The 17,471-nt window shown below is 44.9% G+C and overlaps 1 protein-coding gene across 2 annotated transcripts in view; it reads left to right on the top strand.

Moving 5' to 3' along the window:
- Positions 1-7,328: 7,328 nt before the first annotated feature.
- Positions 7,329-17,471, top strand: part of prkcea (protein kinase C, epsilon a) — an 877,089-nt gene continuing 866,946 nt past the window's right edge. For both annotated transcript variants that reach the window (XM_072510726.1, XM_072510720.1), the window contains exon 1: positions 7,329-7,676. In XM_072510726.1, coding sequence (XP_072366827.1) covers positions 7,329-7,676 — 348 coding nt within the window. The remainder of the gene's footprint in view (positions 7,677-17,471) is intronic.

Raw genomic sequence — 17,471 nt, 5'->3', positions numbered from 1 at the left:
AAGCCACTTTCCTGTGCTTTGTCCTGTTGCCCTTGATGTTATTAGTATCCAGAAGTCTATTTATTTATGTCTTGAACATGCTCAAGTGATTAAACTTCCACAGACCTCTAGGGTAGCAAATGTTCACCACGCTCCGAGTGGAGAAACTTCTCCACATCTCAGTCTCAAACGGCTTGTCTCCTCTGACGTTATGTCCCCTGGTTCTCGACTTGCCAGCCAGGGGAAACATCCTACCTACATCTACCCTGTCCCCCTTTTAAGAATTTTGTAAGTTTCAACGAGATCACCCCTTCAAAACTATAGAGAATACAGGCCCAGTTTCCTCAATCGTTCCTCACAAGACAATCCAGCCATCCCATGGATTAGTCTGGCGAACCTCTGTGAACTCCCTCTATGGCAAATCTATCCTTCCTTAGGTCAGGAGACAAAAACTGTACACAATACTCCAGGTGTGGTCCCACCAAGGTTCTATACAATTGCAGTTAGATATCTTTGCTCCTGTACCTGAAGGCTAACATACCATTTACCTTCCTAATTGTTTGCTTAACCGGCATACTTGCTTTTCATGACTTATGAACAAGGACACGCAGGTCCGTTTGGACATGGTAGTGGGTTGGATCTTCAACAACAATGAGTCAGAGGACAGGAGGGAGATAGAGAACCTTGTGGCATGGTGCAATGATGACAATCTCTCCCCTAATATCAGTAAAATTGAGGAGCTGGTCATCGAGCTCAGGAAGTGACGTGTCGTACACCCTCCTGTCTGCATTAATGGTGCCAAGGTGGCGATAGTTGACAGCTTCAAACTCCTAGGCGTACGCATCACCAACAATTTGTCCTGGTCCACCCATGTTATATTCCCCGCCTCCTTCAAGACGCTCATCCGAGTCTTCTGCAGCATAGCTTACCTGCCAACATCTTCCCTCCAGCCAGCAGGCAGGTGAAGCATCCTTTGCCCCTGGCCTGTACGGACTGGCCTAAATTCAGTGTTAACTTTTAACTTAGGTACACTGTCAACATCTGAGCTGGTGGCTGCCAGTGTCAAACCGAGTAATGGTGGCTTCTTCACCAATGCTCTGCTATTGGTTCCTCTTCTCCTCCTGGGGGCTGCTGTGGCTGGGCAGGTGAAAGTTCTTGAGTGTCTGAAATCAAAATCAGAAGGGAAGTTTGGGGTGAGAGAGGGGGGAAATGCTGTGAAAATCAGAAGGAGGTAGAAGGAAGAACTCTGCGCAGCCGACTTGGTGTAGCTGCAGTTTAGTCAGAGTAACTTGAAGGGAAACTTGATCGCTTCTCTCGGGAGGGGTAAGCAGTCTTACAATGAACGACCCATCATTCATTTAAGCTGATGATAAGAGGAGAAAACAAAAATCCTATTTAATGTTCGAGCTCCAGTTATTCCAGAATTCAGCATTAATCTAACCCAAACCAAATTTTGCTCGAAATCACTAGGGAGTACGGCTCCTTCCCCAGGTTTTGGGATCCAGATTGAATGTTGCCCGGTGCCAGGTCTGCTGAAGGCAGCATCGGTTTCGGTGCCACGTGCAGCCCCTGCATTCAGTGACGTTCCGGTCGCAAAGCTGCGAGCCGCTAGTGGGCGCTGCGCACCCACAAACTTCAGATCTGTCCCCCTACTCACCGCCTCAGAAGGTAATAGATCGTAAATTGTTCATGGGCTGAAACCGTTTACAAAACTCAACTGCGAGGATTCCCATTTGACTACTTTGCTGAGTCCAATTTTATAAACGTCATGATTTATATTACACACTAGTTTAGTGTTACAATTTTGAGAGAATTATGTGATTTAAAAATAACGCTCTTTACAGTAGTGAAAGATTGCTGGTAATATAAAAAGCTATGCCAAGACACATCATTAATAAAACAACCTGGCATTATATTTTACATCATTAGACTAAACAACAATTTGATTACGTTATAATTTGAATATGTTAGTTTACTGTCCTGGTTTTGACACCATGGTATAGTCATGGACTTGAATGATTTTTTTCTATTTCACTATTTCCCCACCAAACCTCTCAAGTATTTTTTTAGGGTGTCGACTAATCGATTTCCCATGGAGTTGGACACAGGGGATCAAAACCGAGTGTCGTTTTCAAGTGAAGTGAGGTTAGCATGCCTCTGTTTGTGCTCCACATGAGCCTGTGAGCCAATTCATTCTATCCTTTATTTCAAATCCCCATTATTACTCAGATCTCCAATTGCCATTGCAAATTGACTGTGTAACCGTGACACGCTGTAATTACACTCTTCTGCCATTGGCGGTGCTTGGACAACTTGACTAGGGAGGCAGTGCCGTTTCAATGTGATAAGTTTACATAGGCAGTTGCTATTATCAATGCTGACAGAGGGATTTGTAATAGAAAAACAGTTGGCACAGATACAACCTATTATGTTCTATGCCCATAGCTATAATGTAAACTATGTATCTAAACTTGTCACACCCTAATTATATCCTCCCACCAATGGAGGCACTGCAGGGCCACCACTTGCAATCAGCTGAAATGACAGCATGATCAGTTTGCATGGTTTACAGCTCAATTTACAGTCACATTCCATTACAAATGTGGCCATTGAAACTTGGTTGCGAATTATGGGGACTGAGTTACATCTGTGCACCTTTGCCCTTAAGTCTACTTTGCCGCAAGACTGCATGTCGCCTTCACTCCTCATATGCAGCGCATATTGAAATTGATTACATAATAAAGGTGTGTGATAACTCGGATACTGTGAGGTTTGTTGGATTACTGATACCGAATATAAACAGCAGCTGAGAAAGTCTCACTTGAGAAATTAAAATTCCCCGCCTGGCGGATCCAGAATCCACTATTCACCCTGGGATTCCTTAACCCAAGCAAAGGTAGGTCTCATCAGCCATTGTAGAACTCATCACAAAGAAATGAGATGGCATTCTAGTTGTCTTCAATATCACACAATGACAACAGATGTTTATACTTTTTAAAGATTGATTGCAACTCATCCTGAAGAACTCTTTTCATTACTTTGGGATGTAATGCTATAAAAATGTGAATTATTGTTACTTGAATTATTTAAATATTTAACTTTCAGTATGTTTTCTGGATAGGATTTTGGAATTTTCTCTCAAATAGATTCAAATAAAAATGAATAAAACTTGATCAATCCCTTCTGGTACATTAATAAAACAATAAATATGTTTATATTAAAGGTGATGACAGAACATTTATGCATGTTCGGGTGAACAAAAAAAGCATTCATTATAAATAAGATTACTGCTGTCACTTCTAACTTTAAATGTTAATTAAAACAAGGACACAAATATTGTTCGGAAATAATATTGACAGTAGTAAACTCTGGAGGCTATGTTTTCAAAATAAGCAAATGCTTTAATTTGTATCAGTTAAGCATAGAAGTGATTAAATCCTGACATTCATTCTTGTTTTAAAAAGAATACCCTGTTCGGGTAAGTTGATACAGGAATTGAACCCGCGTTGCTCTGCATTACAAACCAGCTGATTAGCCCACTGAGCTAAACCAGCCCATATATACAGGTGTGCATATAAATGCTGCTTCTGCACTCCTGGGCAGTGCTCGGAACATATATCACAAAACTGCAGTAAGAAGTCTTACAACACCAGGTTAAAGTCCAACAGGTTTGTTTTGATGTCACTAGCTTTCGGAGCGCTGCTCCTTCCTCAGGTGAACTGCAAATCTGGAAAACTGAAGATCAAGAACAAATGACTTGCCATCCATTCAAATTATTGGAAGAAAGTCCTGAACATTGGAACATTGCACTATATGTGCTTCAAATGTACTCCAGGCACACAGAAAGGGAAGCTTTACCAAATGGTTCCCTGCTTTGTGTTTAGTTAGCTGATCTCAGCAGGAATGAATCTAACAGAACTTTCAGTCTTTTTGTTCCTTGGCGAGAGAGTGAAAAATCATTATTTGCTATCTCATGATTCAAACAGAATTGCAGATAGATATATGGATGATGGCAAAATTTAGCTTGATTGTCAATTCCTTCCAACCTCCACCTGCCAGCCCCCTCAACCCCTAGCCATTCTATTTTAAGTAACGTGGCAACCCATTCTGCCTCGGCTGAAGTAAAAAATATTAAATTCCAGCAGAAGCACTGATGATTTGTAACACTTGTACAGACAGCCCCAACAAAGAGACGATGGAAGAAAAACAGGAAAATTGGGAGGGAGAAAAAATGTCCTGTCAGAAAATCCCACATTTATTTTCTGTGATAAAGATGAAATCCAGATGTGACGTATTTTCATCATCCCACCTTTCTGTGAGAGCAACAAAGTGACTAAGTGGAGACTTAATTGAAGTTTGCAAAATGATACAGAGAAGAAAAACCAATTATTTTCTCAATGTACTAAAGAGTGAAGGAAAAATAAATACCAGGGAAAATTTACTTCCTCAGAGTATGATAAATGTTTATAATAATATGCCAAATAAGATAACAAAGGCAAAAATATTGCAGTTATTTAAAATACAATTTGATATCCTGATGTTATTAATATAGGATTAATATTGATGGACTTATTTGGCCTTTGCCCATCTCTGAATGTTCTTAAGTTGTTACACATTCCACTGGCTACTCAGACTATAGAGGAACATAGCAACATAGTGACAGGAGTAGGCTTTTCTGCGCCTTGAGTCTGTTCCACCGTAAAATGAGTCTGTGGTTGATCAGTGACCTAAGTTCACATGGAATTTGTTGTTTCATTTGTCCTATAAATGATCAGCTAACACACCAGAATTTTACTGGATCAGACAGTGAGTCACAAACACTCTACTAATAAACTGTTATCACATTTGTATAAGGCCAATCCATTATTTATAAATCCTATACGAATGCGATTGTCAGGCATTAGGCATTGAATGTGTTTGAATGCTTGTGCCCTAATCATCTTTGGGGATGTCAGCTCCATTTGCACAAGCAGCTTTCAGGCCCCATTCCTGTGCTTATGTTGTTTTGGCACGCATGTTAACCTTGAAGTGCTGCAGATTTGTACAGGCCATGATTATAATGAACACCAAAACATCTGTACATCTCCATGCCAGAGATTGTATTGCATCAGAAATTGTTCACCACCTCAAGCTTTAACTTATGGCAAAAAAATAATCTCTGGCATTACAACTCTTTCCTCACCAGATGTGCTGCAAAAATTAAAACTAACATGGCCTGAAGGTGGAATGCCGTAATGTATCAACCAGCTGATAATAGAACGTGTGTTTTCCCCACACAGCAACTCCCTGAATTCTGTCATAGTATGGGTGGAAATGCTTCATGGAAACAGACGTTCTCCTGCAAGGAGGGATGTGGGAGATGTGGCGATGTGACTCGGGACTCGTACTGTTCGTACCAGCTCGTTTCACAGCAGTACCCTTTGAGCAGATTGCCCTCAAACCTGCTTGGTTGGTGAATGGGTGATGATGACGGTGTTCAGATAGAATTTAATTACAATGAATCGGTAGCAACAGTCAAAACAAATAATTTTCAGTTAAAATAAATAAAATAATTGAGTCAAAATTTAAAAAAATGTTGATGTTCAACCACAACTTGGGTTGCCTGTTCTTCGCATTTGAAATGTGCAACTTTTGAAACAAATCGAAATGGCCATTATACTTTTACAATTAGGGCATGGATCGCTGCAGTTTATGAATCAGCAATATTTCAATTCGAATCTCTGTACGAGTTGACTTCCTTCCTGCAGATATTGTAATGAGAATGGGAAATCCCACAAAATATCTTGCAGAGAAAAAAAATCTTTCTGCGCCTATCCTCTAAGGACCTCTAAGTAGTAGGATTTCGACAACAACATTAAACAAAGAAAAACGAGGTGACAATGCTTGGCTGTAATTGAACAGTAGCTGTGAATGGGGGAATGCCCAGTTATTCTGCCTATTTCCCCCCAAATGTCCTGGGTGGCACCGAATCTTTGGAAATGTTGCAATTATGTATTTCACGCTGTCCGTTCGGGCAAGCCGGGGTTCCAAATGAGAGTGCATTGCCTCTGCCCTGTCGAAACCAAACCCGAAAGGGGGCATTCTTGCCACAATGACTGATCGATCAGTATTTGGCGACTCGTGGTTTGTACAAGCGAACGATTGCCGTAGTCCGTGACTACTGTTTGCACTGTGTCGGTATTGAATGTCTGAACAGCGTCCATTCACTAAATCAGTGCCTTCACACGGAGCCGGTGCAACGTCGCTGAGGAAACGCCAGCGGTCCGGCCGGGATTGGCTGCTGGTGTGCGGATTATCCAGCAGGCAGGCCGGCGAGGAAGGCACCGTGCCCGCCCGGGCTGCTGCTTTGAGTGGAGTTATGGCACAGCACTCTGTTGCTCAGCCCGGGAGGACTTTCTGACGTCTTTTGCGCATTTCCTGCATCAAGGCCAACAGTGGAGGAGGGGGGGCGGGGAGGAGAGACAACAGAGAGAGGGAGAGTGGGGGGGAGACACAGTGAGTAGGAAATCACCGCAGCCACCCCCAACCAACAAACAAGCGTCTCTGCAGTTTGGCTCCGCGAGTTGCCAACAGCAGCCAACAATACAACAACTAAAAAGGTAGTGGCGAGGATCCCATTTCTCCATCCGCCTCTCTCTCTCTCTCTGTGGGTGTGTGTGTTTGGGGGGGAGGGGGGGGCGATCGTACCTGTGCTTAAAACAAAAAGAACCCAAATCAAACGTGTTTTTGACACAAACCAAGAGAGAGGAGGAGGAGGAGGGGGGAAAAGTCGATTTCCTGCATGAAACCCCCTCATTTCAGAGTGTGTGGATGTGATCTGGGCGAGAGGAGGAAGAGAGCGCGATGCGGACCGCTAGCCGAGGAGCGGGAGAGCCCCCGTTGATTTTAATCGGGCTATTTTAATTAGTTCAAAGAACAATTCTCTTCGCTTTCTCCACCTCCCTTCTCCTCTCATCCTCCCCATTTTCCAATCGCCCTCCCGAGGTGTCATTGGGGGGGGGGGGGGTTGTTCCGCGCTGAGAGGAGGAGGAGGGGTTGTTGTTGGGGTGATTTTTAATTTGAGGGGAGGGGGGATTATATATTTGTCGCCCCCCCCCCTTTTTCTCCGGGTCAAGCCGATTGGGGCGTCGCGAGAGCAAGAAGAAGGTGCTGGTGGTGGGGGGAGAGAAGCAAACATCCACTCACACTCACTCAGAGAGACACAGAGATCGCTTTCCCTCTCTTCGCCTTTTCTCAACTCAAATCAAGGGGCAGATCAGTGAGAGTGAGTGAGTGGCGGGACTGGATTTGCGAGGCGGATCTTCCTCCCCCCGCCACCACCTCCTCTCGCTCGGGCGCCAGCCGGAGCGATGGTCGTCTTCAATGGCTTGCTGAAGATCAAGATCACCGAGGCTGTGGACCTGAAACCCACCCCCTGGTCCCTCAGGCATGCCGTGGGCTCCAGGCCCCAGACTTTCCTGCTGGACCCTTACATCGCCGTCAACGTTGACGACTCGAGGATCGGCCAGACCTCGACCAAGCAGAAGACCAACAGCCCCGCCTGGAAGGACGACTTCGTGACCGACGTGTGCAACGGCCGGAAAATCGAGCTGGCCGTCTTCCACGATGCGCCCATCGGCTACGACGATTTTGTGGCCAACTGCACCATTCAGTTCGAGGATCTGTTACAGAACGGCAGCAGGCACTTCGAAGACTGGGTAAGGCCAATGTCTAAACACTTCAAACAAACAACCCCCCCCCCCCCCCCACACACACAGTGTGTGTGACCGTCAAGATGACATGCGGCGTTTTGCTTGTGTTCTTCCCTTCGCCACATCCCTCTTTGAACAACGTGTGTCCCCAGCCTGTCATTGACAGCAGAGTTGCAGTTCATTGAGGACACAGTACATGTACATTGCTTTGACCATTTATTCCCGAACCGACGACTTGTGTCGCCTGCAAATACTACTTTGCGCCTATTGATTGATTCCATGGTATGGTAATTGTGGAAAGATTGATCTCCCCCCCCCCCCTCCCCATCATGTTTTATTTTATAATACTGCAACCATAAGCACATTGTGAGCGCGTTTTAAGTGACACTAACATCAATGAGTTCACATCTCCAAGAACCTTTTTGGTTGAACCTAAATGCACATGGATCATAGATCATAGAATTTACAGTGCAGAAGGAGGCCATTCGGCCCATCGAGTCTGCACAGGCTCTTGGAAAGAGCACCCTACCCAAGGTCAACACCTCCACCCTATACCCATAACCCAGTAACCCCACCCAACACTAAGGGCCATTTTTGGGCACTAAGGGCAATTTATCATAGCCAATCTACCTAACCTGCACATCTTTGGACTGTGGGAGGAAACCGGAGCACCCGGAGGAAACCCACGCACACACGGGGAGGATGTGCAGACTCCGCACAGACAGTGACCCAAGCCGGAATCAAACCTGGGACCCTGGAGCTGTGAAGCAATTGTGCTATCCACAATGCTACCGTGCTGCCCCTAAATACAGAGGAATCTGTGCTAATGTACATTGTATAGATTTCGACATAGCTGGTAGTTGAAATAATTATTGTCTTCCGATTTCTTCCAGTGCACACAATGTCTGGTCACCATTGTATTGCCCACATATAAATAACTCAGCAGTTACAGACATTATTATAATAAAGCTGTTAAGAATTCAGATTGTCCCTTTATTCTTTCCTGGGGGGGTGGGGGGGGGGGGGCGGCTCTGCTTTTATGTTTACGTGGTGACTTTTCCGACCTGAAAAAACACTTTTAGAAATACACGAACACAAATGTAACCAGATATGAATGCAGCCTATGGTTGTATGAGATGAAGGTTTGACTTGAGGATGTAGTGAGATCTTAAGATATTCAGGATCATCATTTGGCAGCTTGGGAAGATTTGAATATAGGCAATATACTCTGGATTTTTAAACGTTCTCCACTTTCTGTATTGTCTGCGCAAGGGATAATGGTCATCATGACACCTATTATTAATTTATAGTGTGATTTAAAAAAATGTTTTTTTAGAGTACCCAATTCATTTTTTCCAATTAAGGGCCAATTTAGCATGGCCAATTCACCTACACTGCACATCTTTGGGTTGTGGGGGCGAAACCCATGCAAACATGGGGAGAATGTGCAAACTCCATATGGAGAGTGACCCAGAGCCGGGATCGAACCTGGCACCTCGGCGCCGTGAGGCAGCAGTGCTACCACTGCGCCACTGTGCTGCCTATAGTATGAATTTGAGTGTAGGTGAAAATGGTTACAGATAATGCCGAGAATGTGAAGCTTTTAAAAAAACAATAACTCTTGGATACTGCAAGATATAAAGTGTGCCACTTAGATAGATAGCATAAGGGAGATTTCCTTTGTGTGTTATGTGTAACATAATTCTGAGGCTGTTTATGAAGAATCTGTTTGCAGTTTTACTACACATAGTAAGAAGTCTTACAACACCAGGTTAAAGTCCGACAGGGTTGTTTCAAACACCTGAGGAAGGAGCAGTGCTCCAAAAGCTAGTGTTTGAAACAAACCTGTTGGACTTTAACCTGGTGTTGTAAGACTTCTTACTGTGCTCACCCCAGTCCAACGCCGGCATCTCCACATCATTACTACACATAGTTTACAAAGGAAATCTGTTCCCTCCTCAAGTGTCAGTTTATGCAAAGGAAACTGGCGTAGATGAGAGTAGTGACCTATGCCCACAATGGTACCTGTCATTGAACTAATTTAACAGTGTGAATTATTCATTCAAATATATTCTCATTAGTTTTTGCAGTGTATTGTGGAGCGGTGGAGGGGGGAGGTCGAATGATAGCAATCATCTTGGTAGTAATGGTGCTTACGTGATCATTTTTCCCTGGCAAAGCCATTTGTATGCTTTAATGAATAGATATTGCGGTGACAAATAAATGTTTTTTTAAGGTAGAAAATCCTTCTTTGTCCACACTCACTTCTTTGAGTTACCAGATCATAGGCTGTTTAGTCGTGTGTGTCCCCCCACCCCCCCAAGCCTCTTCCACCATTCAATTAGACTATGGCTAATCCACATCTCAACTCTATTCCCCGCCATTGTTGCATTTCCCTTGATACCCTTAGCTAAAGAAAATCTATCCAGAACAACTTCCAGTAACATGATCAAGGAAACATTAGGAGATATTAGGTTAGATGGCCAAATGCTTGCTTAATGAGCAACGCTCAATGGGTGGCACAGCAGCACAGTGGTTAGCACTGTTGCTTCACAGCAGCAGGGTCCCAGGTTCGATTCCTGGATTGGGTCACTGTCTGTGTGGAGTCTGCACATTCTCTCCGTGTCTGCTTGGGTTTCCTCCGGCGTAATCCCGTTTCCTCCCACAAGTCCTGAAAGACTTAGGTAAATTGGACATTCTGAATTCCCCCTCTGTATACTCGAACAGGCGCCGGAATGTGTCGACTAGGGGCTTTTCACAGTAACTTCATTGCAGTCTTAATGTAAGCCTACTTGTGACAATAAAGATTATTACTATTATGAGATCGATTTTAAGGAATGTATTTAAGGAGGAAAGCAACATCAAGAGGCAGGGAGGTGGAGGGAGGGAAGTCCAGAGCTTGGCTCCTTGGCAACTGAAGGCATGGCCAGCGATCACGGTGCAATTAAAATTCTGGATGCTTAAGAGGCCAGAATGAAAGGAGCACAGATATCTTGGAGGATTGTGGGACAGCTGGAGATCACAGAGATAGGGAGAGATCATCAAGATTTAAGGTGTTTCAATGTTCTTTGTTCTGCTTTTAGTTTTCTGTGGTGACTAAAACAAAAGACATTTAAAAAAAATAAAACACATAAATATAAGTAAGTATAAACGCGAGTTAAGGGTTGTGTGAGGTGAGCATCCTAAGGGTAACAGAAACTTTAGTTGGCAGTTTGGAGATATAAAAACTTCAGTAATGTACTCTGGCTTTTAAAAAATTCTGCACTGTTTGTATTATCTGCTCAAGGTGATACTGGACAGATAATGGTGAGACCTTTTTCTATTATTTTGTAGTATGAATTTTAGATCAGATGCACTAGTTACAGAAAATGCTGAGTATATGCAACTTAAAAAAAACAAAGTAGTAACTCTTGGCAGACTTAGGCTTTACATTTTACAGTATCCATTTCCATAGATACCCTCAGGGAAAAAAATCTCTGTGTTATGTGTAACATAATTTTGAGGCTGTTTATGAAGAATGTGTTTACAGTTTTACTACAAATAGTGCACAAAGGAAAGATTGGAAAACAAGGACGAGAATTTTAAAACCAAGACATTGGCTGATTGGGAGCCGCTAAAAGTCAGTGAGTACAAGGGATGATGGGCGAACAGGGCACAGGCAGCAGTGCTTTGGATGGCCTCATTCTTATGGAGGGTAGAATTTGGGAGAGCAGTTGGGAGTGTATAGGACTGGTCAAGTAAAGAGGGAACAATGGCATAAATGAGGGTTTCAGCAGCGTGAACTAAGATAGGGGCAAAGTCGGCTAATGTTGTTGAGGTAGAAATAAGTGGTCTTGGAGGTGGCGTGACTATAAGGTTGGGTGCTCATCTTGGGGTCAGATATGACACCAAGGTGCCAAAGAGTGTTGTTTGGTCTGATTGTTGCCAGAGATGAAATTGGTTTTGGAAACAGAGTTTGTGGTCGGGACCTACAAATGGAGTGTAAGCATCCGAGAGGGAAGAGGAGGAGGGATCACCACTGAAAGCCCAACCCACATCAGGTTTCCCAAGAACACTTTTCCTACCTCCATATTATAGATCTAATTCTTGAAAGCTTCAATTGACATGGCATCCACAGTCTCTTTGGAGAGAAATTTCCAGGTTTCTCTGACCCTTTGTGTGAAGGAATGCTTTCTAATCCCACCCCTATTTTTAAAATTTATTTATTTATTTATTTTAAAATTTAGAGTACCCAATTCATTTTTTCCAATTAAGGGGCAATTTTGCGTGGCCAATCCACCTACCCGGCACATCTTTGGGTTGTGGGGGCGAAACCCATGCAAACACACAGAATCTGCAAACTCCACACGGACAGTGACTCAGAGCTGGGGTCAAACCTGCGACCTCTGTGCTGTGAGGCCGCAATGCTAACCACTGCGCCTCTGATCCCACTCCTGACTGACCTGGTTACAATTGTAAAATAAGGGCGCTGAAATTGGGTTGTGCAGTACTGCTGCTACTGGCTACAGAAGCTCAAAAGACCTTAAATGGCACTGTCTGCACTTGTGGTGTGTTGGCCTATGTTGTGAAGGCCACTGGTGTAGGCATGCTGTACCTGCATGGAAGCTTCAGAAGAAGTCCTATCGTGATGGCAAGTCCTGATGACTTGACACTTGTTCCACTAACTTGTTCTGAGCATTTCATTCTTTTTGCAGGATGTGTGTGACGCTGGCTTCATTTATTGTCCCGACCAATATGCCCTGAAAAACCATTGATCTTTAAAAAGAAATTCATTCATGGGATGTAGGCGTCATTGGCTGGGCCATCATTTGTTGCCCTTCAACTGAGTGACTTGTTAGACTATTTGAGATGGCATTTAAGAGTTGACTATAGGCCAGACCGGGTAAAGGTGGCAGAGTTCCTTCCCTAATGGACGTTAGTGAACCAGATGGGCTTTTATGACAATGGTTATCATTAGGCATTTTAATTATTGAATTTAAATTTCACCATCTGCGGTGGTGGAATTCGAACCCAGCACCCCAGAGCATTACCTTGGTCTCTGAATTACTAGTCCAGTGACACTATGATGTGCTCTGAACACCTGTGCTAATTACTCACAGGTGTACAGCGGCCTGAAGGCCCTACCGCCGCTACAATAATTATGTAAAGATCCGATCACCAACCTGCAAGTGTGGTGCTTTTGAATGAGCTCTGCTTTGGTAAAGTTAGTGTTAGGACTGTGGATTGTTTTTGGGTGTTTTTGAGAGCTACTGCATACATTCAGGGAGGCAATAGGATTTGGTGACCATCTCTGCATGAGGTATAGGTACCTCTGGGTCTGCAACATGGCCAATAAATGGAGTGAAGGCTGCAGAAACAAAGTGTGAGGAGAAAGAGGTCTTTCCCCAAATGGCCCTACCCATCACTGGATTCTCGAGCATTTTTCTCACTTCCATCACGCCAGGGGCAATGTCCGAAGCAACTCGGGTTCACTAAGGATGTGTTGACAGACCTATGCCACCTCCTTCGACTCATTCTAGAACCTTGCACCAGGGCAAGGATGCTGCTGCCAGTAGCTATAAAAGTCACAGTGACATTGAAATCTATGTGTTGAATCTTTCCAGGCAGAAGCATTTGACATTTCCAACATCCCTCAATATGCCATTCATTGATGCACCTAGACGTTTTCGGGCATCTATGATTGGAGAACCAAATTTATAATTTTCTCCCTCAGCAGGGAGAAGCAGGTAGAGTGGACACATGGCTTTGGCAGGATGGTGGAATTCTTGATGATGTGGGTCATCATCAGCTGCATGCGCATAGATCTGTGGGCAGTGCATGTCAATGGGAAGAGATTATAAAATCTTCAATGCCTACCCATCTCTCAACGTGCAGTTGATTTGTGACCATACACAATATATCATGTCAGCGAATGCCTGCTAACCCTGCGGTAGCCACCATGCCTTTATTCTGAGGCAGTCTCCCATTGGTGCCATCTTAACCTTCTGCTGAATCATCAGAGGGTGATTGCTTGGGGAAAAGGTTACCTCCTGTATAAATGGAAGATGACCGCTTTCCATCATGTGGCCAAGCAAGATCAACACTGAGTGCTGAATTTGGGTGCATTTGAGTGCCACAGTGAGCGTTTGGTGACTAAGGGATATTAAGGGTTCATTTTTATCTAAAGTCTCGTCTTTCTTTTATTTAGTTAATTAACTTAAAAGTTGCTGTTTGGTTTCGAAGAAGGTGAATTTTCAATCAGCATTAAGCAAAGGTTCTACTTGGAGCTACTTGCAGCTGGAGCTTGTTAATTAGTTAATTGGATTAGGCCAATTTTCAGAGGCCAGAGTCACAGTATAAAGGTGAGCCAGCTACAGTGCAGACTTTGTTTGCACTGAGTGCTGAATTTGGGTGCATTTGAGCGCTATAGTGAGAGTTTGGTGACTGAGGGAGTGCTGAATTTGGGTGCATTTGAGTGCTATAGTGAGAGTTTGGTGACTGAGGAAGTTAGGTGAGGAGGGAGCAAGGCGCTCCGTTCATTTCATTTCCTCAAAAAGCGAGAAGGGAGCCAGGAGTTTACAGAGAGTGCAGCTGACTGGGAGCAGAGTCGGAGGGCGGCGTTCCAGTTGGTCCACAGGGCAGCTACATTCTGTAAGATAAGAGGGGATGGAGGCTAGGGCAGGTGCATGCTCCGCCTGTAGGATGTGGGTGTTGAGGGATACCACCGGTGTCCCCGCTGATTATACTTGCAGGAAGTGCACCCAACTCCAACTCCTCAGAGACCGTCTTAGGGAACTGGAGATGGAGCTGGATGAATTCCGGATCATCCGGGAGGCAGACGGGGTAATAGAGAAGAGTTACAGGGAGGTAGCCACACCCAAGGTACAGGACAAGAGTAGCTGGGTTACAGTCAGGGGAAGGAAAACAAATGGACAGACAGTGCAGGGATCCCTCGTGGCCGTTCCTCTTCAAAACAAGTATACCGTTTGGATGCTGTTGGGGGGGGATGACCTACCGGGGGAAGGCCCTAGCGGCCAGATCTCTGGCACTGAGTCTGGCTCTGCGGCTCAGAAGGGAAAGGGGGAGAATAGAAAAGCAATAGTGATAGGAGACTCAATGGTTAGGGGATGGATAGGAGATTCTGTGGTCGCAATCGAGACTCCCGGAAGGTATGTTGCCTCCCGGGTGCCAGGGCCAGGGATGTCTCGGATCGAGTCTACAGGATTCTTAAGGGGGAGGGGGAGCAACCAGAAGTTGTGGTGCACATAGGCACCAACGCCATCGCTAAGAAAAGGGATGAGGATCTAAAAAGTGATTTTAGAGAGTTAGGCTGGAAGCTAAAGAGCAGGCAAACAGAGCAGTGATCTCAGGACTGCTACCGGTGCCACGTGCAAGTGAGGCAAGGAACAGAGAGTGAGTGCAGCTGAACACGTGGCTACAGGGCTGGTGCAGGAGGGAAGGCTTCAGATATGTGGATCATTGGGATATCTTCTGGGGAAGGTGGGACCTGTACATGAAGGACGGATTGCACCTAAACTGGAGGGGCACCAATATCCTGGGTGGGAGCTTTGCTCGTGCTCTTCGGGAGGGATTAAACTAGTTTGGCAGGGGGATGGGAACCAGAGCTATGGATCAGAGGATAGGGTAACTGTTGAACAGGCAGAAATAGTATGCAGCAAGTCTGTGAGGAAGGATAGACAGTTCATAGGGCAAAGTTGCACTCAGTGGAATGGGTTAAAGTGTGGCTGTTTCAATGCAAGGAGTGTCAGGAATAAGGGAGATGAACTTAGAGCATGGATCAGTACTTGGAACTACGATGTTGTGGCCATTATGGAGACATGGATTTCACAGGGGCAGGAATGGTTGTTAGATGTTCCGGGGTTTAGATGTTTTCAGAAGAATAGGGAGGGAGGTAAAAGAGGAGGGGGAGTGGCACTGTTAATTAGGGAGTGCACCACCGCTGCAGAAAAGGAGGTAGTTGAGGAGGGTTTGTCTACTAAGTCAGTATGGGTGGAAGTCAGAGACAAGAAAGGAGCAGTCACTTTATTGGGAGTTTTCTATAGACCCCCCAATAGCAGCAGAGAGATAGAGGAACATATTGGGCGGCAGATCTTGGAAAAGTGCAGAAGTAACAGAGTTGTTGTCATGGGTGACTTCAACTTCCCTAATATTGACTGGAACCTCCTTAGTGCAAATGGTTTGGATGGAGCAGATTTTGTCAGGTGTGTACAGGAAGGATTATTGACTCAATATGTAGATAGGCCGACTAGGGGGGAGGCCATATTGGACTTGGTGCTCGGCAACAAACCAGAGCAGGTGTCAGATGTCTCGGTGGGAGAGCATTTCGGTGACAGTGACCACAACTCCTTGACCTTTACCATAGTCATGGAGAGGGACAGGAACACACAGTATGGGAAGGTATTTAATTGGGGCAGGGGAAATTATACTGCTGTTAGACAGGAGCTGAGGAGCATAAAGTGGGAACAATTGTTCTTGGGGAAATGCACAACAGTAATGTGGGGATTGTTTAAGGAGCATTTTCTGCGAGTGCTGAATAGTTTTGTCCCACTGAGACGAAGAAGGAATGGTAAGGTGAAGGAGCCTTGGATGACAAGAGAAGTGGAGCTTCTAGTCAAGAGGAAGAAGGAAGCTTACGTAAGGTTGAGGAAGCAAGGATCTGACTCGGTTGTAGAGGGTTACAAGGTAGCCAGGAAGGAACTCAAAAATGGAGTGAGGAGAGCGAGAAGGGGGCATGAAAAAGCCCTGGCGGGAGAAATGTGAGAAATAAGAGGATGATCAGAGTGAGAGCTGGGCCGATCAGGGATAGTGGAGGTAACTTGTGCCTAGAGTCCGAAGAGTTGGGGGAGGCCCTAAATGAATACTTTGCTTCAGTATTCACTAGAGAGAGGGACCTTGTTGCCCATGAGAACAGTGTGAACCAGGTTAATAGACTCGAACAGGTTGCTTTTAAGGAGGATGTGCTGGAAATTTTGAAAAGCATCAGGATAGATAAGTCTCCTGAACCTGACGGGATATACTCAAGGTTATTACAGGAAGCAAAGGAGGAGATTGCTGAGCCATTGGCGATGATCTTTGCGTCCTCACTCTCCACTGGAGTAGTACCGGATGATTGGAGGGAGGCGAATGTTGTTCCCCTATTCAAGAAAGGGAATAGGGAAATCCTTGGGAATTACAGACCCATCAGTCTTACGTCTGTGGTGAGCAAAATATTGGAAAGGATTCTGAGAGATAGGATTTATGATTATTTAGAAAAACAGTTTGATTAAAGATAGTCAGCATGGCTTTGTGAGGGGCAGGTCATGCCTCACAAGCCTCGTTGAATTCTTTGAGGATGTGACGAGACATATTGATGAAGGTCGGGCAGTGGATGTGCTGTATATGGATTTGATAAGGCATTTGATAAGGTTCCCCATGGTAGGCTCATTCAGAAAGTTAGGGGGCATGGGATACAGGGAGATTTGGCTGTCTGGATACAGAATTGGTTGGCCGAAAGAAGACAGCGAGTGGTAGTGGATGGAAAGTATTCCGTCTGGAGGTCGGTGACCAGTGGTGTCCTGCAAGGATCTGTTCTGGGACCTCTGCTCTTGTGGTTTTTATAAATGACTTGGATGAGGAAGTGGAAGAGGGGTTCGTAAGTTTGCCGATGACACAAAGGTTGGTGGAGTTGTAGATAGTGTTGAGGTTGTTGCAGGTTACAACAGGACATTGACGGGATGCAGAGCTGGGCTGAGAAGTGGCAGATGGAGTTCAACCTTGATAAATGTGAAGTGATTCAATTTGGAAGGTCGAGTTGGAATGCTG

Source organism: Scyliorhinus torazame, chromosome 1 (assembly GCF_047496885.1).
Source record: "Scyliorhinus torazame isolate Kashiwa2021f chromosome 1, sScyTor2.1, whole genome shotgun sequence".
NCBI classification, from domain to species: Eukaryota; Metazoa; Chordata; class Chondrichthyes; order Carcharhiniformes; family Scyliorhinidae; genus Scyliorhinus; species Scyliorhinus torazame.
The sequence above is the reverse complement of the archived record's forward strand: the minus strand, read 5'-3'. Positions and strand labels throughout refer to the sequence as shown.